Source organism: Carcharhinus amblyrhynchos, chromosome 2 (genome assembly GCF_965287045.1).
Source record: "Carcharhinus amblyrhynchos chromosome 2, sCarAmb.v2.hapA, whole genome shotgun sequence".
NCBI lineage: Eukaryota > Metazoa > Chordata > Chondrichthyes > Carcharhiniformes > Carcharhinidae > Carcharhinus > Carcharhinus amblyrhynchos.
This window is the reverse complement of record NC_137325.1, coordinates 6764765-6791521: the sequence shown is the minus strand read 5'-3', so window position 1 is coordinate 6791521 and position 26757 is coordinate 6764765. Positions and strand designations below refer to the sequence as shown.

Sequence of the window (26757 nt, the reverse complement as noted above, 5' to 3'; positions counted from 1 at the left end):
GACTCAGTTACAACTGCCTACTCAGCCTTCCAAATAACAGACTTGTTAATCTTTGAACTCAGCCAAAAATGCAGTGCTTATGGCTTTACTTTTCATTAAAAATCAACCACACAGCTTTATTTAAATTGTAGATTTATTTTAAACAAAAATGTATTAACATATCTGTTCACGAATCCTTTGTATATAATTTTGTTTTCCTTGAGACAACATCGGTACACTGCTGGTGAGCAGCAGCAAAGGTGGAAGAGCAGAAACTCAACTGTGAAAACGGGCCAGCTGACAAACAACAAAAAGTGATTCTTCAAAGAAAAAGCGTGGCCAGGTAGTAATCACGGCAAATCCAGTCACTCATTACCTTCTTACTGTTGCATTGAGGGGAGTTTTTTTTTTAAAAAGGCCCCCTATTCTTTATTATTTTCCAGATACAGGACTCTGATGGTGGAACATTATGTTTATGCATCACTATACAACATTTAAACTATTTACAAATAATTTGTGAATCAGCTGTTCTCTCAGAGAAGATTAGTAAAATCTCAGTGACTATGTCACATTAACGAGTTTGCAACTCCTAGGAGTTAGTCTTTAAAGTCTACAAATTTCTATGACTTCCACTTTAAAAAGCCATGATTTTAGAAATACCACATTTATAGCATTAACTACAATCATTCATTCATAATACTTAGGCTTTTCTGTTTTTAAAACAAATACTCAACAGTTTAAGAATGTCTGCCTGCAATATACTAAATGTATCTTCATCTTATACAAATGATATGCTATAGGAAAACTGATGTTAATCTGTTATTTTTATCTTAATTAATCAACAACAACAGAAACAACTAGAGATGATTAAAAAAATGGCTGCACATCAATGTGTGGAACTGGCAGAGGGGAGGGTTTAGAAAGTGGGACAAAAATCTCTTGATATCTGAACAGTCTCAATTTAAAAGTAAATTTAAAAGAGCAAATAAGGCTCAAATTCACTAAAACTAACAGCTTTCCTCCTGGTCATAGAGGTGTATCATAGCAATCTGGGAGCTGGTCCAGTTGATACTGGCGTTGTTGTTGTTCTTGGTGTTGCTTCATTATCTCCTTCACTTCTTCCTCCAATTCTGGGGGAATTATGAATTGGTCATCTGGGTCAGGCTGTGCAGGGGCAGCAAAGTAGCCTCCACTCTTTTTCATTGGTGCATCAGCTGCCACCTCAATCAAGTTGTGGCTCTTCTCTGTAGGTGCAACAGAACCATTTCCGCGCCTCCGACCAATTGTCCCTGTTGTGGAGTACTCAAACTTATTTTTATCATTACCCAGCCAGTCAGTTTCACTGTGAACTTTAAGAAGGAGCAGTTTTTCAGAGTTTTCATCTTCATTTGCACTGATAACTATTCCCTCGTCACATGCATCAGAAGTTGAATGCATTGATGTCTTTTCCTTTACCTGAATGCAGTGAATGTCAACCTCAACTTCCACTCTGCTGCCATTGGAAAAGACGCCTTCAATGGGCTCCTCGTCTTCGCTGTCCAATCCATTGTCTGAAAAAGCACTGGAGAAGGTGGCACTGGACAGTTGTCGCTGGAATGAATTGGTCAAACATACTGGGTGCAGCATACAACGCTGCTCACCATGGAACATGGGGCCTCCATCATTCATTGTGACTTGAAGAGGCTCATCGGAAGCTGTTGAACCAACTTCACTGCTCATCTCAGAGGTGGATATTTCACTGCTTATCTCGGAAGCAACGCCACTGCTGGATGATGGCATCCCCAATGTATCTGTCTGTCTGTCTTTTATAACTACATTTACCGATGGAGGGAAAATACCTGGACTGGGAGGTGGTACGCCATTCATGTCACAGCAGCAGAAGCAGTCCTCACTAACGTTCAACTGGACAACCACAGCACTGATGCTGTCATTGCACCCATAGCTCTGGGCTAGGGTACAGAGCTTCTTGGCAGCAGCTTGGGCATCCGGTACATTTCTCACAGATTCCACAGCTTCCAAATGGGAGATGCTGTCCCAGAGACCCTTACTGCCTAGAATGAAGAACTCATCTTGAGGTGTGAGTGTGACAGAATGAACATGAGGCCGAGGGACAACGTATGGATGAAGGAATGTATAGCCCAAAATCCTTGTGCAATCAGTCACACCATTGACTTTATTGTCCTAAAATAAAAAAGATAAATATAACACTTTAGAGTAAAAATGCAAATGACATATAAAAGGTGTAGGAATTATACAGATTAACAATAATAAAATAGCTTATTACAGTCAATGAGAAAATAGAAAAAAGCTAAACCCTAATCACAACTGTTTTTCTTTTAAATTTGGACACCGCAGTGGAAAACTATCAGTAGCTTCTTAGCGTCATAATTTGCTCTGGAATCAGATACATGACAAGATCAGACTTTTTAAATTTTTAAAAATTTAACAAGGACAATTTCAATCTCAATTGTCAGTTGTTTTCACTGTGCCATCTTCTTCTGGCCATCTGGCTGGGCACTCTCAGCTGCACAGTTGCTACTTCTTAAGTCAGAATTAGGGAAACTGAAAGCCCTGACCCGGATACTCCCAAAGATAGAAACTAGGGATTGCTGGATCAGCCAAGCTAGAAGTTCCATTTTGAAGAATGAACCTCAGTATGAGCAGCTCATTGATTTGCTGTTCCATGCTGCATTGAGAGGATTTATTTGGATTTGTTACAGCTTTGTTGGATGTGTATTGGTTTGTTGTGTCTGCCAAGTAATAGAAGAATCTTAATTCTTCCATCATTTCCCTGTAGGAAATTCCTAAACAGCAACTGAACTTTCTCTGCATTGGAAATAACAAATCCAACCAGCAATATAAAGAGGAGCCTGAGGGCTAGGAAACTGAAAGGGGCTGTTAAAGGAATGATTTTTCCAGGTCAATTTCCCTGGTGGGGCAGGAGTAGTTCCTATGTCACTACGTAGAATGAATGAAAGAATAATAATTCAGGTTCAAAAAGTGTAATCCAGTCTACTGCATTCTATGGGTTCAGGTCTGCAATTTAAACAAAAAAATCAATTCCAAACATGTTCCTCCTTGCTTTTCAAATACAACTCAACATGTCTACATGCCTCATGAGGGCAGTTTTGCTCAGAACAATTTGATTATTTAAAATAATTGACTATTCCTGCCAATTACAAATCGAATTATAGATAATTTTAGTAACATCATTGTTTCCATCAATTATTCCTGAGTTTATAAGTCGCCCTCTTAAAAACTGCATTTCAACAAGACCACTCCAGATCCTGCCATGTAAAATGCATACTTTGCCAGAATTGTTTAAAAAAAGAAAACTTAATCACATGGAAGTTAATTCCAAGCCTCAAAATGTATCCTTATTGAAAATATCGTCTGGAATTAATGAAAAACTGTTGCAAGGATAAAACATTTTGCAGTAAGTTGGTCATCAATGGAAAACTGACCAGATAACTTAGCTTTATCCAGCTGAGTACTGGATATTTTACCTCAGTGACAATAGCTTTGTGCTGTTTAACTCTCTCCAATTCTTCATCGCAGCGGACAGAATACAGCTTTGAGAGAGGCAATGGCTTGCCATCTCTGCATAGGATGGCTTGGCACTTTCCCACATTGGCTGCAGTCAGTGTGAAGCAACCACTCGGATCCATAGGGTCATGTTTTATATGGCAAAGCACAGCAGAGCCTCCTAGCTTCTGTCCGGCAGTTCCAAGTTTCCTAAAACAAAATCAAAAGCATTAATTGGAACAATTTTAGAATGGATTATAGTGACATCAAATATAATAGGTAGCAGTAAAAAGCTTTATGAATGGTGTACGTTTTCCAGAAAAAGGAAAAATTACCATAAACTGCAGAATAACAACCACTTAAAAATCTGTGGAAATTGGTAGAGAAGTTGTATACAGATATTATGAAAAATGCTCTCTGACTTTAAATAGCAAAAACATCTTTCCCCAAAGAATAATTAAATTGCCTTTGAATCCTAGATGTCATTTATTTGAAGCATGTTCTGTGGTGAATTGTGTGGAATTATTAGGTTTCAAAATGTGTCATACTGAGAATCTCATTAAACAAATATACAAATGAAACTGAATAAATAATTCTGCTGCGGGAGAGGAATAGCTGAGGTTCATGCCAATTATAAAATTATAATAAAGCAAGCAGTACAATTTTTCAGTTTTGAAGCACAATTTGTGTCTATGAATCTGCAATAATAACACTGCAGTTATAATCAGGCAATTTGAACATTACACATTAATAAACAATATAGAATATAATTTCAAAAGATGGCACTGACACCTGCTGAGGGTATAATACAAACTTAGAGAATTAAATAAACACATTCTTATAAAGTTCACAGTGCATAATTACATAAACTCCAGAGTAATTCAAGACTGTAATGTAATCGAGAGATTCAGATTACTATTACAACAAAAATCCTTGAGCTTTGCTCTCATGCTTTATGCCATTTGAAACCCTTGATTAGATTACTTCTTTGTAATTACTTCCAGCCAAAAATGACTCTGTATAACCTCTGAAATCCTCTTTTGTTTCTATGCACTCTATCTTTAAACATTCCTCCATTTTGTACAGCAACATTAGACTTCATTCAGGATTGATGGCAAATAAGTTTATTTAACCTGTAATTACCAGTAACTGTCCACGTGCACTGAACAGCACTCAAAACCTGGGAGAGCTAAAGAACGCAAAAGGTCAAGTTTGGCAAACCTTTCAGCCAACACTTAATTTAGCACAACTTAATGCACAGAAAGTGTTTTATTAAGAATGGAGTGAAATATCCAGAAGTTTTATGCTAAAATATTTTAACAAATTCAGTCTATAAGTATTATGTATCTATGCATTTGACAGTGTTTTTTTCTTACAGTATCATACTGGCCTTGAACAGATGCACAGAATTTCTTGTCAAAGACAGATCAGTGTTTGGAGATTAAATTACTGCTTTAATCTTGTCCCCTTTTAACCCGTGAATAGATCTCCATAAGCTGGATGTTCAACTAAATCTTATTATTTTGTTAAAAAATTCTTAAGTTGCAACATATTTTTCAAAACAGCAAATGGAAACAGATTCCTGGCTTACGTTTAATTATTTAAATTCAGTGAATGCAGCAGGGCCATTACAACAGGCCTCAGCACCCCAAGTCAAGGTCGGTGCTGGTGAGAGACATCAGTCAGATGGTAACCCCTGCTGCAAAGCATGATTAAGAATCAGATCAGCTATAATCTGACCAATAGTTATACAACTTCTCTGTGCCTTGGCTGATATATGCAGAATGACCATTTTCATGAGGAATTGAAGGTGCGCAGGCATTCAATGAACTGTATGACAGGGGCAAGAATAAGGCAGTAATTACATTTCCACAAACTAATCTGTCTTCAAAGAGAAATACTGTGCATCTGTTCCAAGGCCAGTATGACACTGCAGGAACTGGAATCTTCAGAAAAGCAGGGAGACATATGATTAAAAAACGTAATAAGCACCTATTTTATTTGTCATATTCTGATCATGGTTAGAATTTTCATTACAGCAGGAAAACACTACTGAAATCTTCACAGATCCAATAATTGGACATTCAACTCCAGTTTATCTGTAATTACTAGTAACTGTCCATGAACTCTGTGTAGAACTCAAAACCTGGATATAGAGCTAAAGAACAAATTTGGCAAACCTTCCAGCCAACACGCAATTTAGCGCAACTAATTCACAGAAATTGTTTTTATTAGGGCTGGAGTGAAAGATCCAGAAGTTTTATGCTGGAATATTAAAAATCATCAATCCCATCACTGACTAATGAGAAAACTTACTTGTCTGACAAATAGACACTGGGGCAACTGCCAGGAAAGCACATTCACTGTCTTTGGTTGCCATGGTAGCTGTGAATGAAGTGCTTGGTGCTACAATTTGAATACAAATGCTTACTTTGAGTGCGCAATTAAAAGTTTTCATTTTTCCTCTTGAATTTTAAGCAAAAGAGCGAAGTTGGTACCAGAGAGCTGATGAAAGCACTCGTGTGGAGGTTAGGGGCAGAGGAAAATAAGATTCTTGCGGTATGCTATTAGCAGCAAAGTTGTTCCTTATAAACATTGTAGGCAACAGTGGAAATCTTTCCTATGGTTAGATTGGCATTAAAATATAGAAAATTAATACAAATATATATTATGTATTGGCAAAGAGTAGCACAATTTCTAGACTTTGCAGCTGGAATTGCCATAAAAGCAAAATCTGGGATGTCAGTGGTGGCTGCATGAAGAAGATCTCGTGTAGTCAGATACCTCCATAGTAAGGAGGTTGACAAAATTACTGCCATTCCCAAGTTGCTCTTATGCATCACATAGCAGGCAGAGTTCACTATTTGTCTAAGAATGACCAGCAGCACCCCTCTCCTCTAGCAGGTGCAGTGAGAAAGTCCAATTGAAAATAATGTGTATAATAGCTGGACTTTGGATCCAACTCTTTTTCATATTACCTTTCATGCAAGGTAATGAGTCATATACAATAACATGCATTGTTGGGGTTTAAAAAAACAAATTTTTGTCTTTCAAGGGACATGGCTATGAATAGCACAAGAAAAGCATCATTTTTGCTTGTTGATTGAGTTCAGTTCTGAGGATATTTTCTCTGAAGTTAAATGGGTAATCTTCCAGATATTGGTTAATACATTAAGTGCTCATCTAAAAGTTGTAGTTGTGTTCCTTAAAATCATGACTTTAAGTGAAACAACATCAACAGAATCATAAGTTCCCAGAGGAATCAATGGTAAAATCGAAGTTAGGGTCTGATGGACATATCTTGCTTGGAGAAACCAATGCACAATTTGAAATACCGGATTACACATGTACAGTATTGCAGCTGAGGATGTGCAATAACTTGCAAAATAAAATTCATCTCTAAATATAAAATAAATACCATAGTTAGGTACTTTAGTACCTTTCTCATCAGAATAAGGCTAATAAGAGGGGTCACATCTCAGAATAAGAAGTAGGCCATTTAGAATCGATGGGGACTTTCATCAGTCAGTCAGAGGGGAGTAAATCTTTGGAATCCCTACCCCAGAGGGCTGTGGAGGCTCAGTCACTGAGTATGTTTAAAGAAGTCAATACATTTTAGATACCAATGACATTAAAGGATACAGGGACAGTGTGGGAAAATAGCATTATGTAGAAGATTAGTCATGATCCATCCAGTTAAATGGCACAGCAGACTTGAGAGGCCTATGTTCCTAAATGCCTAAATTAATAAATGAAATAACCATTAAAAGAAAATAAATTTAGAAATATAAATTTAAATAACTGTTAAAAATGTGAGCTGCCTGATTTCTGAGTAACTGGGCTCCATCTAATGGCAAAGATTGGTGTAAGGAGCAACTGAAGAACAAGTCCCGGACCTCCAGCAGTGCTCGCAGACATCGGGAATAGGAGCCTTGGGGAAAAGGAATCAGTTGAAGAAAGGGGCTTTAAAGGTCAGAATGGAGGATATTCAAAGACTCCACCTTCACTCCCCTCTGAGGAAGAGAATTCTTGTTAGCACTGTTGATGACCCCTTCTATTACTTTATTGATAGTTGAGAATAGACAGATGGGGCGGGTAACTGTCCAGGTTGTATTTGCCCAGCTTTGTGTACACAGGACATACTTAGTAATTTTCCACTTTGCAGGGTAGATGTCAGTGTTGAAGCTACACTGGAACAGTTTGGCTAGGGTGTGACAAGTTCTAGAGCACAAATCTTCAACGTTATTGTCAGAATACCATCAGGGCCCCATAGTCTTTGCAGTATCCAGTGTCATCAGCCCTTTCTTGAAATCGTGTGGAGTGAACTGAATTGTCTGAAGATTTGCATCTGTGATGCTGGGGACATCTGGAAGAGGCCAAGATGGATCACCCACACAGCACTTTTGGCTGAAGACTGCAGCAAATGCTTCAGCCATATCTTCTGGGATCCCTATAAAGAAACTACACCACCTACATGCACACCAAGAACAGGAAACTTGAAAAACTCGGCATCACCACCAGCAACAACCAAGCCTCTCCCGGCACCACAGTAGAAAACAGCACTACCGCAGGGAGGTCCATTGTCAACTTCCTGGACTACACACTTCAAATCAGATGAAATCGAAGTTCTCAGCCAAGGGCTCAATTTCTGCCCCACCACCAAAATGGACCCCATCAGTCTCGCAGCAGACACAGAGGAATTCATCAGGCGAATGAGGCTGCGGGAGTTTTTCCACAAACCTCAAGAGGCCAACAGCAAACACAATGAGACAGCCAATGAACCAGAACAGCCGACAGAGATCCACAGTGCAGCGACCTAAGAGGAAGGAGTCCAATTGGACTCCTCTGGAAGGCCGCTGCCCTCGACTGGACTTGTATGCCCAAACCATCAAGAGGCGCGTTAACACCAGATTCATCAGCCGCACTCACAAGACAGCCCCGAACATCACCCAAGCACAATGCAACGCCATCCACGCTCTCAAGACCAACCGCAACATTGTCATCAAACCAGCAAAGGAGGGGCCATCGTCATACTGAACAGAACGGATTACTGTAAAGAAGTGTACCGACAACTAAACAATGAGGAACACTACAGACAGTTACCCACAGATCCGACCAAAGAACACACTCATCAACTCAACAATTTGATCAAGACCTTTGATCCGGACCTTCAGAGCACCCTCCGTGCTCTCATTCCACGTACTCCCGCGTTGGAGATCTCTACTGCCTCCCAAAGATACACAAGGCAAACACACCCAGCCGTACCATCGTATCAGGCAATGGGACTCAGAGAACCTCGCCGGCTACGTCGAGGGCATCCTGAAACCCATTGTACAAAGAATCCCCAGCTTTTGTCGCGACACTACGGACTTCCTACAGAAACTCAGCAGACATGGAGCAGTTGAACCAGGGACACTCCTCACCACAATGGATGTCTCGGCGCTCTACACCAACATCCCCCACAATGATGGCATTGCTGCGACTGCCTCAGTACTCAACGCCGACAACTGCCAGTTTCCAGATGCAATTTTACAACTCATCCGCTTTATCCTGGACCACAATGTCTCCACCTTCAACAACCAGCTTTTCATTCAGACACACGGAACAGCCATGGGGACCAAATTCGCACCTCAATATGCCAACATCTTCATGCACAGGTTCGAACAAGACTTCTTCACCGCACAGAATCTTCAACCGATGCTATACACTAGATACATCGATGACATTTTCTTCCTTTGGCCTCATGGTGAACAATCACTGAAACAACTATATGATGATATCAACAAGTTCCATCCCACCATCAGACTCGCCATGGACTATTCCCCAGAATCAGTTGCATTCTTGGACACACGCATCTCCATCAAGGACGGTCACCTCAGCACCTCACTGTACCGCAAGCCCACAGACAATCTCACAATGCTCCACTTCTCCAGCTTCCACCTTAAACATGTTAAAGAAGCCATCCCTTATGGACAAGCCCTCCGTATACACAGGATTTGCTCAGATGAGAATCGTGACAGACACCTCCAGACGCTGAAAAATGCCCTCACAAGAACAGGATACGGCGCTCGACTTATAGATCGACAGTTCCGATGCGCCACAGCAAAAAATCACACCGATCTCCTCAGAAGACAAACACAGGACACGGTGGACAGAGTACCCTTCGTCGTCCAGTACTTCCCCGGAGCGGAGAAGCTACGACATCTTCTCCGGAGTCTTCAACATATCATTGATGAAGACGAACATCTCGCCAGGGCCATCCCCACACCCCCACTTCTCGCTTTCAGACAACCATGCAACCTCAAAACAGACCATTGTTCGCAGCAAACTACCCAGCCTTCAGGAGAACAGTGACCACAATACCACACAACCCTGCCACAGCAACCTCTGCAAGACATGCCGGATCATCGACACGGATGACATCATCACACGTGAGAATACCATCCACCAGGTACACGGTAAATACTCTTGCAACTCGGCCAACATTGTCTACCTGATACGTTGCAAGAAAGGATGTCCCGAAGCATGGTACACTGGGGAGACCATGCAGATGCTACAACAACGGATGAATGAACATCGCTCGACAATCACCAGGCAAGACTGTTCCCTTCCTGTTGGCGAACACTTCAGTGGTCAAGGGCATTCAGCCTCTTACCTTCGGGTAAGTATTCTCCAAGGCGGCCTTCACGACACACGACAGCGCAGAGTCGCTGAGCAGAGACTGATAGCCAGGTTCCGCACACGAGGACGGTCTCAACAGGGATCATGTCACACTATCTGTAACCCCCGTGACTTGCCTGGGTTTGCAAAACCTCACACTGTACTGTCTGGAGACAATACACATCTCTTTAACCTGTGATCAGTGCTCCTTCCACTCACATTGTCGGCCACTTTAGGACTTGAACAGCAGGTTAGGTGTAAAGATTCGCATTCTAATCAGTAATCTGTAAACTGTCTGTGCTTTATATGCTCTGTCTGAGGCCAGAGCTCTCCATTCAAGGGACAAACCGCGACAAACTGTGAGTTTACTATCAAATAAATCGGTTGGACTTAAACCTGGTGTTGTCAGACTTTTTACTGTGACTATCCCTATAATTGAACATGGGGATATTTGTGGGGCTTCCTCCTTCAGTGAGCTGTTCAATTACCCAGGGTTTAAGGGAAGTGAAGGAAATAAATCAATTGGCTAGATGTATAAACATATGAACAAGGAGAAGGCCAATCAGCCCCTCGAGCCTGCTCTGCCATTTAATAAATCAAAGCTGATCTTGTGGTAACCTCAAATCCACACCATCTTACACCTGATAACCAATTGCTGTTTGCTTATCAAAAATGTATCCACCATTGCCATAAAAATATTCAAAGACTGTGTTTCTACTGCCTTTTCAGGAAGAGTTCCAAAGACTCACAACACTCGAGAAAAAGATTTTGCTTCTTGTCCACTTTAAATGGGTGTCCCCTTTTCTAGAGTCCCCCACAGGAGAAAACATGCTCTCCATATCCACCCTGTCAAGATACCTCAAACTTGTATGTTTTAATAAAGTCACCTCTTACTCTTCTGGACGTCAGCAGATACAACTTTTCTTCTTAAGACAACTCATTCATCCCAAGGTACAAGTCTGGTAAACCTCTGAACTGCTCCCAATGTATTTACATCTTTCCTTAAATAAAGTGATCAATACTGTACACAGTATTCCAAATATGGTTTCACTAGTGCCCTGTATAACTAAATTATAATCTCCCTACTTTTGTATATTGTACAGTTGGCACAGTGGTTAGCATTGCTGCCTCACAGTGCCAAGGACTCGGGTTCGATTCCTGGCTTGGGTCACTGTTTGCATGGAGTGTGCACATTCTTCCTGTGTCTGTGTGGGTTTCCTCCAGCAGTCTGAAAGACATGCCGGTTAGGTGCACCGGCCATGCTAAATTCTCCCTCAGCGTACCGAACAGACGTTGGAGTGCGGTGACTAGGGGATTTTCACAGTGAATCCATTGCAGTGATAATGTTAGCCTACTTGTGACATTAATAAACAAACTTGAAACTTTTTAAAAAAAACCTTTAAAAACTTCAATTCCTTTCACAATAAGTGACAGCATTCAATTAGCTTTCCGAATTACTTGCTGTTCCTGCATACTAGCCTTTTATAATACACACACAACACCCAGATCCCTCTGCATCTCACAGCTCTGCAATCTTTCATCATTTGGATAATAAGCTTTTCTTTTATTCTAGGTACATTATACTCCTTATGCCAGATTTTTGCCCTCTTACTTATCTATATCTTTGTATAGCCTTCTTATGCCCTTTGGGGCTGTGCGGTGCTCACTCCTGCCAACACTGTCATGGACTATACATCTGCAGAAGGTGGTGAGCATGAGGTCACGAATACTTTTCCCTCTTGATGGTTCCCTCACCACCTACCACTGACGCAGGTTGGCAGTTACGTCCTTTAGAACTCAACCAGTTGTCTCAGTAGCTGTGCTACTGAGCTACCCTTGGGTGATGGACATTGAAGACCCACAGCACATTCAGTGCTTCCTTCAAGTGGTGTTCAACACTGACTCATCAGCTGGGGGATTTGTAGGGTGGTAAATCTCAGGATTACTAGTCCAGCAACAATACTACCATACTGCCTCCTCCAATCAGGGTGAGATTTTGCAACTTTGATTTATATTCATTCATGGAATTGGGTTCACTGTCACAGGCAAGGCTAACATTTATCACCCATCCTTAATTAGCTTTATTAAACTGTTGCAGTCCTTGCAGTACAGTTATATCCACAGTGCTGCTAGATAGGCAATTTTCAGATTTTGGCCCAGCAGCAATTAACAAATGGTAATGTATTTTCAAGTCAGCACAGCGTGACTGAGAGAGGCATTTGTCCTCCTCCCTTCTTCACTCACTGCCTCCCTATCATTGCCTGATAGGACACACAGTACAGAAATAGGGCATTCAATCTAAGCAGTCTGAACCAGTACCTATGCTCCACTCGAGCCTCCTCTCATCTTCTCTGATCTAAATCTATCATTGCAACCATCTATTCCAGTCTCCCCCATAGACTTGTTTAATTTTCCCTTAAATGAATCTATACTATTCACTTCAGCCACTGCCTGAGGTAATGAATTCCACATTCTGACCAGTCTTTGGGTGAAATTTCTTTTGAAATCCCTGTTGGATTTCTTGATGACTATTTTATATTGATGTCCACTAAATATGCTTTTCCCCACTCTATCAAAACTGTGATGGTTTTGAAGACTTATTAAGCTGGGAACACACAAAGCATGTGTGGAATACAAGGAAAGTAGAAAGAAACTTAAACAAGGAGTAAGGAGGGCTAAAAGAGGTCACGAGAAAGCATTGGCCAGCAGGATTAAGGAAAATCCCAAGGCTTTTTATACATATGTAAAGAGCAAGGAGGTAGCCAGGGAGAAGGTTGGGCCACTAAAGGACAAGGGAGGGAATATATGTGTGGAGCCAGAGGAAATGGATGAGGTATTAAATGATTACTTTGCGTCAGTATTCACCATAGAGAAGGACTTGGTGGATGATGAATCTGGGAAAGGATGTGTAGATAGTTTGAGTCAAGCTGAGATCAAAAAGGAGGTGATATTGGGGTTCTCGAGAAACATGAAGGTAGGCGAGTCCCCAGGGCCTGATGAGATATACTCCAGAATACTGGCAGAGGCAAGGGAGGAAATTGCTAGGACCTTGAGAGAAATCTTTGTATCCTCACTGACTACAGAGGAGGTCCCAGAGGATTGGAGAATAGCCAATGTTGTTCCATTGTGTAAGAAAGGTAGCCAGAATAATCCAGGTAATTAAAGGCCGGTTAGCCTTATATCATTGGTAGGGAAATTATTGCAGAGGATTCTTCGAGACAGGATTTATTCCCACTTGGAAATAAGTGGACGTATTAATGAGAGACAACATGGTTGTCTGAAGGGGAGGTTGTGTCTTACGAACCTGATCAAGTTTTTTGAGGAAGTGATGAAGATGAATGATGAGAGTAGGGCAGTGGATGTTGTCTACATGGATTTCAGTAAGGCTTTTGACAAGGTCCCTAATGGCAGACTGGCTTGGTCAAAGAACGTCTGACAACACCAGGTTTTAGTCCAACCTATTTATTTAATAATATACTCACAAGCTTTCGGGGTTAGCCCCTTCATCAGGTGAATGGAGAGTTCTGGCCTCAGACAGAGCATATAAAGCACAGACAGTTTAGAGATTACTGATTAGAATGCGAATCCTTACACCTAACCTGCTGTTCAAGACCTGAAGTGCCACATCAGGTCTTGAACAGCAGGTTAGGTGTAAGGATTCGCATTCTAATCAGTAATCTCTAAACTGTCTGTGCTTTATATGCTCTGTCTGAGGCCAGAACTCTCCATTCACCTGACGAAGGGGCTAACCCCGAAAGCTTGTGAGTATATTATCAAATAAATAGGTTGGACTAAAACCTGGTGTTGTCAGACTTTTTACTGTGTTTACGCCAGTCCAACGCCGGCATACCCACATCTTGGTCAAAGAAAACAGAGGGTAGCTGTGGAAGGGTGCATTTCTGAATGACAAGTGGCATTTCTCAGGAATCAGTGCTAGGACCCTTGCTGTTTGTAATTATATATAAATGATTCCGAGGAAAGTGTAACTGGTTTGATTAGTAAGTTTGTGGACAACACAAAGGTTGGTGGATTTGCAGATAATAATGAGGACCATCAGAGGATACAGCAGGATATAGATCTGTTGGAGACTTGGGCAGAGAGATGGCAGATGGCGTTTAATCCAGACAAATGTGAGGTAATACATTTTGGAAGGTCTAATACAGATAAAAAATTTACAGTAAATGGCAGAACCCTTAAGAGTATTGATAGGCAAAGGGATCTGGGTGTACAGGTACACAAGTTACTGAAAGTGGCAATGCAGGTGGAGAAGGTAGTCAAAAAGGCATACGGCATGCTTGCTTTAATCAGCCGAGGTACTGAATTTAAAAATTGGCAAGTCATGTTGCAGCTTTATAGAACCCTAGTTAGGCTGCACTTGGAATATATTGTTCAATTCTGGTTGCCACACTATCAGAAGGAATGTGGAGGCTTTGGAGAGGGTACAGAAAAGATTTACCAACATGTTGCCTGGTATGGAGGGCATTAGCTCTGAGGAGAGGTTGGAGAAACTTGGTTTGTTCTCACTGGATCGACGGAGGTTGAGGGGGGAGGTGATAGAAGTCGACAAGATTATGAGGGGCGTGGACAGAGTGGATAGCCAGAAGCTTTTTCCCAGGGTAAAAGAGTCAATTACTAGGGGGCACAGGTTTATGGTGTGAGGGGCAAGGTAAGGACGAGGACAAGATGTACGAGGCAGATTTTTTTTTTTTACACAGAAAGTAGTGGAAGTGGATAAGGTTGTGACTTTTAAGGGGCATTTTGACAAATACATGAATAGGATGGGAATAGAGGGAAATGGTTCCTGGAAGGGTAGGGAGTTTTAGTTCAGTCAGGCAGCATGGTCAGTGTAGGCTTGGAAGGCCAAAGGGCCTGTTCCTGTGCTGTAATTTTCTTTGTTCTTTGTCACCACTCAGCCTTTTTTCAAGAGAAAGACACCCAGTCTTTCAATTTTTTTATGATATGGATCCCCACACATTTCTGGTAACATTCTTGTAAATTTTTCTGCACATCTTCCAGTGTCTCCATATGCTTTTCATAATATGGTGACCAGAACTGCATACAATAATCTAACCACCGTCAATACAGGATTAGCATAACTTCCCTACTTTTCCATTCCATCCCTCTAGAAATAAAGCCTACTGCTTTATTTGTTTTTTTAAATTAAATTTGTTACCCTGTGGTGCAACTTTCAGTGATTGGTGCTGTTGAATTGAGATTCTGTTATTCCTCTATTCCACCTAGATTGCACCTTCCAAGTATTTAGCAACCTCCCTAGTCTTATCTGTGTTATACCGTAAGACCCACGGGCAAAAGTAGGCCATTAGCTTGAGTCCACTTCACCATTCAATGAGATTGAACTTAATTTGTTAATTCTTTGCCATTCAGCAAGTTTATTAATGTCCTGCCATAATTTGTTGCAGTCCTCCTCAGTATTGATCACCCCTACCATTGGTGTCATCCACAAATTTACAAATTGCATTTTTGATTCCACATTGTAACAGTGAATTGTAAGCAGATGTGGTCCCAGGACTGAACCCTGTGGAACATCATTTCCCAATTTCTGCCATTCTGAATAACTACCCCCAGTTCCCACTCTCTGCTTTCTGTCTTTCAACCAACCATTAATCCATTGTGCCACTTCTCCCCGACTCCACATTGAGTTTATTCCTTATGGGGCATCTCGTCGTAGCCCTTTCAAAAATCTAGATGAATTACATCTACTGCATTACCAGTGTCTATTTGTGCTGTTACCTCGCTCAAAACATTCAATTAGAACAGTCAAGCACGATTTTCTCTTTTGAAGTCCATGTTGACAACTCATTATTATTTTTCTCATTTGCAGATGTTCTTCTATTCTCTCCTTTTCGTCAGGATTCCATTATTTTTCCCACACTGATGTTAACCTGACTGGTTCATCATTTCCTGGACATGTTCTGTCCTCATTAATTATAAGAATTGAGAATTGAATATAGGGATAATTGTAAATAAAAATGAATCATACGACTCCATGGCAACATATGAAGTGAGGCATTGTATTACTTGTGTGTTGTCATTTTGAATAATAAATCAATCATCTTAAAACATTATTGAGTGATGAATGTTGAATGTTAAGCTTCCAAACAACTTTTTTTAAGTAGGAAATATATCTTATTTACCAAGAGTGAAAATAAATTGAAAATCTGTGTTTAGAACTGGCATTTTTTCTGATTGAAAAAAAGTTGATTACAGGCACAGACTAACAGAATATGCATGAAGACAGCAAGCCGTGATGTCACCGAGGTACCCTCAGCTACGAGCCAAACTGAGACAGCTTAGTTGGACAACTGATACCAGACACTATATTTGTGTATTCAAATAAGATGGTATTAAATTGCAACATTAAAACTATCTAGGAGCAACAACACATCATCATGTAATGGATTCCCAATGAATTTACTCACCTCTGCATGACCAGGAAAGTATTAGTCATGTATTCTTCATCGCTCTTTGATTTCTGTAGTTCCTCTGCCAAAACATCACTCATGGTGCACTGCAGGAGGTAGGGCACTTCTACATTCCGGTCACCATCAAATACGCCATACAGAGCCTCTCTGTTGTCACAAAAATTATTCACCGACAAGGCAGCCACGCACAACCTGGATTTCAAATAAAGCAAGCAAATTTACCATTATTTTCCTCCCACAATCTTTTTTTTTAAAAAAATCCACATTTTCTGGTTGGCTTATTGAAGCTTCAAGGATGTGTTGAAATCTCTTCACATTAAAATTTACATTGCACAGTTTTATAAAAACAACATCATCTCAATATATTGACTCAGGTCATCTGTAAAAAAAGTTTAAGGCACATTTTAATTGCAATATATTAAAAAACTTGATGTAAAATCTTTGGAAAAGACTGAATACTACTCTCCATCACTGCACAGTAAATTCTCCAATTATTTAAGGCAACCTGATGATTTAGAAATGCTAACTACATTTAGTTTTAGCCAAGAGAAGGCAGACATTTCTTAGGAACAGCCATGGTCAGTTAAATTCTATTCTATGAACTGAATTTGAGTATTCATTTTCTGAGGTTGGGCTGATTTTTGTCATTCTCCTTTTCAATTCTTCTGTGAACTTGCTTCAATGGATGATAAAGAAGCCTTTGAATTTGCAAAGATCCATTAAGACACTAGCTCTTTACTTCTGAAGACACAAGGATCTTATATAGATGTAACGTGTCAGTTTCTTTCTGCATCCTAGCAACTGCACAAAGGAAAGAATCTTCTGCAAAGAGCAAAACAGATCACAACAGACAAACCTAGCTTCCAGGATTGATTTTTTCAGTAATAGGCAAACTTCAATTAACTGACTTTCAGATGAGAACGTCTCAGAACAGATGAAGAACACACTTTACATAGCACAAATTACTTTTTTTCTTGCAATTATCACAACATAAACACACCTGTTTTTCACTCCAGAAGCTTCTGTATAACCATGACTCCACACAGCAGGTGCACCAGAAGCCTCACCGACTGCAAAAGATGTGGAGGATTGATCTATCTTAAAGCAACGGATGTTACTGGGATGATTAAGTGGAGCAGGACGGGGGGTATGGTGGGAAAAGAAGAGAACAAATCAATTATTCAACTTTGTACATTTAAAATACTTAAGCAGTATAAAAATATGAACAAGCTTGTCATAGTATTTCATTTTTTAAAAAATATCTGTATCAAAGCTCTGAGTTTCTAGTGCAAGTATTTACTTTGGATTCAGTGATTCTGCACACAAAGTGCATGCTGAACGATAAGCCATGGAAGTGCAAGAGCTATCTAGCCTCATATTTTCAACTTCAAGATGGGAAATTTCTCAACTTGGTAGAACAGTCCTAGTAGAAATCACCATCAGTTCCCATTTTCACCCCGTAAGCAAATTGGAAGTGACTGCAGGAGTAACAGAATGCGGAGGGTGTGTTCAAAAGGCCCGCCTTCTTTCTATGGGACTCAGTCCCAGATATTGCTTATATTTTGGGTTCTCTAGCCCTTTAGCCATCTGCATGAATTTGCATTCGTTAAGAAATGTCTTTCGATGATAACGCAGTTGGTACAATCCTCGTTTCTGTATCTTTTCCCGACGGAAGAATGTGGAAGAGAGAATGTCCAGGGTGCATGGAGTCCTTAATTATGCTAGCTGCTTTCTGGATGCAGCAGAAAATGTAGATAGTGTTAATGGGTGGAAGGCTGGTTCGAGTGGTGCACTGGGCTTCATTCACAACCCTTCGTCATTTTTTGCATTCTTGGGCAGAGCAGGAGCCATACCAAGCTGTGATACAATCAGAAAGAATGCTATGTTGTATCTGTTATAGTTGGTGAGCGTCATAGCGGACATGCCAAATTTCCTTAGTCTTCTGAGCAAGTAAAGGTGTTGATGGGCTTTCTTAACTATAGTGTCGGCATGGGGGGGAGGGGGAACCATCTAAAAACCTGAAGCTCTCGACTATTTCTACTTTGTCCCCAGTGATGTAGAAAGGGGCATGTTCTCCACTACGCTTCCTGAAGTTGATGACTATCTCCTTCACTTTGTTGACATCGAGGGAGAAATTATTGTTGTTGCACCAGTTCACCGGATTCTCTACCTCTTTGCTGTACTCTGTCTCATTTGAGATCCGACCCACTATGGTGCTGTTATCTGCAAACTTGATAATCGAGTTGGAGGGGAATTTAGTCGCACAGCTGTAGGTGTGCAAGGAGTATAGCAAAAGGCTAAGGACACAGCCTTATGGGGCACCGGTTATGAGGACGATGGTGGTGTTGCCTATTCTCGCTGATTGCAGTCTGTGGGTTAGGAAGTTCAGGATCCAGTCACAGAGGGAGGAGCCCAATCCGAAGCCACGGAGTTTGGAGATTAGTTTTGTAGGAATAAGGGTGTTGAAGCCTAAGCTGTGGTCAATAAATAGGAGTCTAACATAGGTGCTTTGTTATCTATCTGTTCCAGGATTGAGTGCAGGGTGGGGGAGATGGCATCTGCTGTGGACCTGTTGCGGCTGTAGGTGAACTATAGTGGATCCAGGCAACCTGGGATGCTGGAATTGAGTCATGTCACGACTAACCTTTTGAAGCACTTCATAATGATGGATGTCAGAGCCACCAGATGATACTCATTAAGGCACGCTACTTGGCTTTTCTTTGGTACCGGATGATGGTTGTCTTCTTGAAGCAGATAGAGATCTCATATTGTTATAAAGACAGGTTGAAGATGTCTGCGAAAACCCCCCGCCAGCCAATCTGCGCGGGATCAGAGTACTCGTCCGGGTACCCCATCCGGGCCAGTTGCTTTCTGTGGGTTGACCTTCAAGTGTCACGTATGGAACATGAGAGGCATAGGTAAGGCTTTCTGACTTATTTTTCAAAACATTCCTGAAGCCAGACCATTATTCATGACTCTTCAGATGGAGTGTAAACCACATGTCATGGAGAAGCTGGCCCAATTCTATGAAATCGCTGGCGGGGGCTAGGAGATACCTACTCCTGTAATGGGGCTATCGGGTCAAAAGCCAGGGTGCAAACATGCTACGCATCATGTGGCAATGAAAACAGGAATGGAAATTGGGTTCCGTTTACCAGTTGCAAATCCCCCACCTCTAGAGGCAAGAAAATTCATGTCTTATTAGTGTTCAAAAGGATAGTTTTTTTAACAACAATTCATATGTTTGTTAATTACACGAAGTTCTGCTTTTGTAGATCTATAAAGTTGATTAATTCACCTTTGATGTATCATATGTACGTGCAAGTATATGAAGTATAACATTTCAACCAAGCATTCTGTCCTGGGAAAGTGTATTCTTTTCTCATGCTTGAGTGAGGAAAAAGTAATTTAAATACTGAGTAAAATCTAAAGTTCAAACACAGCATTCACCACAGACTACAGAAAGTGCACAGAAGAACAAGACTGATTGCTGACAATATTAAAGGGAATGGTGATTGCCTACTTCAGCAGCTCCAGAGTTTTGTGATCCAGGACCAGCCTGGGGTTTCCAGTCAGATCTAGTTCCTGCAGTTTCAGTGGCAGATTTTCAGGCAATGTGATTTCGTTCAGCTCATTACAGCTCAGGTCAACGCACTACAGAAAGAAGAACACAGGCAATGGGTTTGGCTGGATTCCAGTTCATCAACCTCCTGCTTCCCATACTTACTGAGTTATGCAAGATTCTGTTAGCTACTGCCTAGGCAAGAATCCAGGGGAATTATGAATTGTATTCTTGCACTAACTGTGAACGCAGCTAAACATTCTTTCCTCCTTTTTCTTCCAATTGTACAGGCACGGTAACAAATTTAATTCTAGTTGAATAGACTTGTAAAATGGCATTTATCACAATAAAAGGAAGTGTATAGCACATTACTGGGTTAAAGCTTTTAATTGTACATGCCAATTTCCTCAGTGGAGATAATTGGTTTTGATCTAGTTCCTGGGTATCGTCTTACTATAACACTTGTAAAGAAAATTTCTACCACTGTGTAAGTTACAAAGTCCTGATTCTGTGGTTTAAAGACAGGAAACTAGAAATATGGTTCAATTTGTGGAATTAAACAAAGGTTTGTAAAGATTAAATAAAGAAATCTATAACAAACTTGATTCTTGGTTTAATTCCACTAAGTAACAAGATTGTTTTGTATAAAGAGGGTATCGGATTTAAATGAAACATGAACTTATTAATGGTCTTTCTGGCAGCTACTAAAGAATACACTCTTATAAACACTGGTTTTGTTTCATTTGAAATATGCAAATCTCTGTTTCTAATCCTGTGAGTTGACCTAAATCAGCTTCAACCATAGCTATGATTGCTGGATGCAGAGATTATAGAAATATAAACAATGAGGGCTTCGATAAAATTAAGAATATCCAACTCCATTCACGTTCTTTCTACATTGATACAGCAATTAAAAAAATAATTTAAGCAAAATTGTTGAGATTAAAAAACTCTCAATTTCTGATTACAATTGAGGTTAAGAATTAATTCTGAGATCTATAACCACTTAACATGAGGCAACAGTCAATTCATTATGTTGAGACTCCATGATATAATCCAGGCTCAATATTTCAAATCTATGTTGACAGCCTGAACTGAACTGTCCAAATTATACTCTCAATAGAGCAGACATTATTGCTTTCTATGGACATGTATACACATGGCTAGGTTTCTTTTTCTTTTGTGTTTCTGCCTAAATTGAAACATCAACAAAAGAAAATGGCAAACACAACAGCAAAGCAGTACTTGAAATAGTGCCTCCTGGTGTTATGAAATTAGGAGACTAACAGTTAATCCTCAAAGATGGCCACTAATGCGGACATTATGCACAGATTCAATGCACACTTTGAAGTGTTGATAAAGGATTGAAGGAAATGCTGATGAGAAAAGTCAATAGAAAAGGATAGGGTTCATTTTTTCTCTCTATTCCTAAAATTTGGCATATTTTATCTTATAGCTATGTTATACTGGCATGGACCAGGGTCAGCACCACTGAATTTATACAAAAATAATGGAACATATAACACATCCAAAATTATTTTGGTCAATGTCAGCTTTTTTCTGACTTCATACCTCAGAATAAAAAGGCATTGGTTATTAAATAAATATTTTTATTGCTGCTATAGTTATATTGATTATGTTTTGCTTTGTAAATAATAGAAGTTGGGCATATTTTCTTGCCTTAATTTCGGGTAGTTGCATCACTTCAGGGAATACTTCAATACAGTTAGAATGTGCAATAACAGTGTGCATCCTCTTGCAATTCATAATGGTGGTTGGAATGGTTTTCAGTTTGTTCCCACTTAGATCAATTTCTTCCAATTCTTCAAGTTTTGCCATTTTACTGCAAAGAGTTGAGAAGTAATAAATAAACTTTATTTCTAAGATGAAAAACAACATCTCTCTTACAATCAGCAGTTCACTCACTGAGCTGAAAGAGAAGCATTATCAGAAACACTGTGATCCACTTGCTCAAGGAAGCGACATGGAGGAAGACAATTGCAGAAACTATTCATCTCCAAGGGTGGGCAAAGGAATAAATTGTTACTCAAACTCCCATAACATGTCCCATACCCACATCTAGGCAATTTGCTTTGTTCACACAAATATCCATCGTGAGAAGTTCTGCAGCACTTTACTAAGCCAGTGGGGGTTGTTTAATACCTTCATTGGCTGTATGGGTTAAATGAACCTATTAATATCCAGAAAAAAAAGACTTGCTCTTATGTAGCACCTTTCACAGTAAAGTGCTTTACTGTCAAAGAGTAGTTTTGGAAGTGTAGTCACTGTTACAACGTAGGAAATACAGCAGTGAATTTCTGCACAGCAAACTCCCAGAAACAGCGAGATGATAATGACCACATTGTTTGTTTTTGTGATGTCAATTGGAGAGTAAATATTGGTTCAGACACAAGGAATGACTCCTGTGTTCTTCTTCAAAATAATGCCATACAATATTTTACTTCCATCAAGAGGGCAGATGAGGCCGTGGTTAAATGTCTCATCCAAATGATGGCAACTCCAATAGTGCAGCACTTCCTCAGTACTGCATTGGAGGGTCAGTTTTGAATTTTATGCTCAGGTCTACAAATGAGATAAACGAACGAGAGCAGAATAAATTACATTCTCAATAACAAAAAACTTTTCATCCCTTAATCCATTATCTCTTAGCATCGCTGAGTGGTTTTGTTCACAAGATTATAGAATCACAGAATGGTTACAGCACTGAAGGTGATCATTCAACCGATCAAGTTCATGACAGCCATCTGCAAGAGCCACTCACCTGATTTCCCCTTACTCACCCTTTCCCCATAGTCCTGCAATTTTCTTTTCTCCTTAGAAAAGTACCCAACTCTCTTTTGAGAGCAACCATTGACTTTGCCTCCACCACACTGTGAAGGCAGTACCTTCCAGATTCTAACCACATACAACACAAAAACGCTTTTCCTCACGTTACATTTGGTTCTTTTGTGAGTCACCTTAGAATGGTGTTATCCACCCTTCCAACAATAGGAACAGGTTCCCCATAACTGTTCTGTCCAGGTCCTTTATGATTTTTGAACATTTTTATCAAATCTCCTCTCAATCTTCTCTTCACTGAGAATCACAGCTCTGTTTCTCCAATTTATGCATATAATTGAAGTCCCTCATTCCTGAAACCATTCTTGTAAAGCTTTTCTGCACACCTCTAACACCTTCATATCCTTCCGATATTGTGCTGCAACATCAAATTACGCCATCACATTTACGTCAGTCAGCCACTGTATTCCTGAAAATTACTATAATCTAGAGCTATTAGTGCAACAATATAACCAAAACCTTAGAATGTCCATAAATCAACTACTGCTGTCTCTAGCAGAATTCAAAAAATATAGAAACCACACAGGGAGAGTTTTTTTCGTATTGCTGTTGTTTGGTATAGGGATGGCTGGATAATCTCACCTGGCTGGAAAGCTCTGTAGTCGGTTGTATGCCAGATGTAAAACCTTAAGGCAAGTGTGACCTGTAAGCAATGGCACACATTTATCTGTGAGATAATTATTTGTTAGGTACAACTCTTGTAAAACACTGTTGTTTTCCTCAGACAGGCAAGAGGGAGGAAGTATCTCCAGCTTATTTGCTGAAACGTTGAGACATCGTAAACTGTTGGGGAAAAAAAAATTCCAATTAGTTGTTGAATTTTAATTACTGAATAATAAATAGGATTTGACCAATATACTGTACAGCTGAAGCATAATTTCTTCATTCTGAGTTCCAACCCCTGAGATAGTGGCCAATTTTCTATCAGCCTTTTTGAAATACTTTTTGTACCATGGCATTAGTATTTTCTACTCAATCCCTTTGCTGCTTCACAATTCCTAGTCTCTCGCCATTAAGAAACTATGATGATTTGGCTTTCTCGGATCCAAAGCAGACGACTTCACATTTCCCTGTATTGAATTTGAGCTACTAGTTATTTCACTTGCTGAGTCTATTGATGTCCCTTTGGAACTTCCTGCTCCCACCCATACAACTCGGCAAATTGGCCATTCAACTCTACTTCTTCATCCAAGAATGCATTTATATGGTTCCTTTCACATCTTCAAGATAGCCCACAGCAATTCACATCCAGTTAAATGCTTACAAATTATCATCATGCTTACAATATATGTAGAAGTTGCACATAGCAAGGTCCCATACAACAGCAATAAGATAAATGACCAGATAATCCAATTTAATGTTTGCTTAAAAATATGGCAGTCAAGCCAGCCTCTCTCTCTCTCTCTTCTTCAAATAGTGCCATGGGTTTGATTAGCCTGCATGAATAAATTCAGCATCTCATTCAAAATTGCTTCTCTGGTAATGCAGTATTGTGTCAGTTCCACATTGAGGATTACATGTGCTCAAGTCTTGCCTAAGACTTGAACCTATGACTTTGACTCAGAAGCAAGAGCACTACCACTATGTTGAGATTAACATTCAACAATACTTTAGAATTCATCAAGATGGCTTCTGATCATTAGTCTTAGTCATTTATCATGGATTGTAGCAACATGAAAATTGTCAGATGTAATAAGGTACAAAATGATTTTGTTATAGTTTAGAATTCTTTACCAGTCAGCTTTTAAGAAAAGGTTCGAGGGCAACTCAATTAGATGATTGTGCTGGAAGTCAAGAACCTCTGCTTGTGTCCGCTCAAATCGTTCTGGAAGTCTCCTGAACTGGTTGTGACCTGCCAGCAGTTTGCGTAAACTACCACTGCAGAATAACCTGACAAAAAAAATGGACAATTCTATATTTCTCATCAATGAAATCATCATCTTTGTCAAAAGTAGTCAAGAAAATACAACAAATGCAGAAAACTCAACAAATGCAAATGAACTTGCTCAGTAACCACCTCATGCAAAGAGGTGGGGAACATCTCTCCTAACCAAGATCTTTCTTATACCTAAATCAAATACTGTAGATGGTGGAAACCTAAAAATAAAAACAGAAAATGTCAGAAACGCGCAGCAGGCCAGGCAGCATCTGTGCAGAGAGAAACTGAGTTAACATTTCAGATTGATGACTCTTCATCAGAACTGAGAAAAGATAGAAATGTAATAGGTTTTGAACAAATGAAAGGAATTGAAAGTTGACATTTAATCTCTCCTGTTCTCTACTCTTCATAGACCTTTCCCTCTTTTCTTCCTCCCTCCATGCTTCACTTCTCTTTCCTCAATTCCAACAAAGGATCATTGACCTGAAATGTTAACTCTGGCCAGAATTTTCCCATCTGGAGACAATGTATCATGGCAGGGAAAGGAACCTGGAACATTTCCCATTGCAGAGGTCAGCAGGAAAACATGCCAAATCTTATGGCCCTATCCTTCTTAATTATGCAGCTGGGTGTTTTGCACTGTATTCTGTGGTGGGGCAGACCTGATGGCATATAGTCCACTGAACTATCTGGGTGACACTGAAAAGATGTCCAAAATCACTGAACGACCACTAAGGAAAGAAGGTGGATCTCTGGGAGTTCTGAGGCTGGAGGATGGACCCCCTCCAGGGCACTGAATCTAGATGCTCCCCACCACCCATTACTGTGGTGATGAGGTCTAGGGATGCCAACAGCATCCCTCCCAAACTCCAGAGACAGCCTCATGTGTTAATTAGGCATGTTCCAACATCTGTCGCCATGTTATTTCCGTCATGTTTTTTCTGCTGGTGCCGTGGAGAATTGGGGGAGGATGGTCAGGCCTTCAGCTGAATTCAATGAAGCTTAAGACCCTGTCGTAAATTCATGCTGGTGTAAAACTATTTCTGGACCTGTCACCTTATTCTCTCCCGATGCCTGCTTCTGAACACATCAGTAGAGATTTGGAAGAATTCAACCCTCCTCCCCAGATAGTGCCTAACCTGCTTTATATTTCCAGAATTACAAACTACCTTTGTAATTTGGAAAATCTCTGCAGGGCTGACAGCGTCTGTGGGGAAAGAATGACTCTTAGGGTCATCTAGACTCAAAACGTCGACTCTATTCTTTCCCCACAGATGCTGTCAGGCTGCTGAGATTTTTCAGCTTTTTCTGTTTCAGATTCCAGCATCTGCAGTACCTTGCTTTTACCTTTGTAGTGTGCTTTGTTTGCTCCAATACCTCTCTCCGTTACTGGTAAACCCATAATCCACGTGTTTATGAACATGATGAATGAACTTCAAGTTAAATATGCCTTTCACATCCTTTGGAAATTGCAAACAGCTTTGTGATTTCTCGTAGATTATTTTTGTAGTGCAAGGTCATTTATTATGGCAAAAAAAACTTTACCCAAAGCTAAAATGCCAATCATTAAAAAAAATTAGTTCACTGCAACATTTCACCAGATAGCAGCACATTTCAATTGTAAAAGGACTGTGTATTAAATACTTTGTTTCATGATTTTGGTTTATTGATATTACGATCAGAGTTAAATGGGTTAAAGAACTTAGCATGGATTGCAGCGGTTCAAGAAGATGGCTCGTCACTACCTTCTTAAAGGAAATTAGGAATAAGTAATAAATGCTGGCCTATCTAATGGTGCCCAGTTCCTGTGAAAGATTAATATTTTAAAATTCAAGAAAATTATTGACTAG

General features: G+C 40.1%; 1 protein-coding gene and 1 long non-coding RNA gene across 2 annotated transcripts in view; one reads left to right on the top strand and one right to left on the bottom strand.

Moving 5' to 3' along the window:
- Positions 1-19525, top strand: part of LOC145351925 (uncharacterized) — a 55006-nt gene extending 35481 nt beyond the window's left edge. Inside the window, exon 3 of the long non-coding RNA XR_013888475.1 lies at positions 19137-19525. This is a non-coding gene — a long non-coding RNA (uncharacterized LOC145351925). The remainder of the gene's footprint in view (positions 1-19136) is intronic.
- The window catches only part of phlpp1 (PH domain and leucine rich repeat protein phosphatase 1), a 175515-nt gene continuing 148873 nt past the window's right edge, over positions 116-26757 (bottom strand). Inside the window, exons 10-17 of the mRNA XM_080201708.1 lie at positions 24763-24918; positions 23611-23811; positions 21850-22012; positions 20131-20261; positions 17608-17724; positions 16605-16799; positions 3486-3714; positions 116-2160 (exon numbers count right to left, since the gene is read on the bottom strand). Of these exons, the coding sequence (XP_080057834.1) occupies positions 1006-2160; positions 3486-3714; positions 16605-16799; positions 17608-17724; positions 20131-20261; positions 21850-22012; positions 23611-23811; positions 24763-24918 (2347 nt within the window). The 3' untranslated portion in view covers positions 116-1005. The remainder of the gene's footprint in view (positions 2161-3485; positions 3715-16604; positions 16800-17607; positions 17725-20130; positions 20262-21849; positions 22013-23610; positions 23812-24762; positions 24919-26757) is intronic.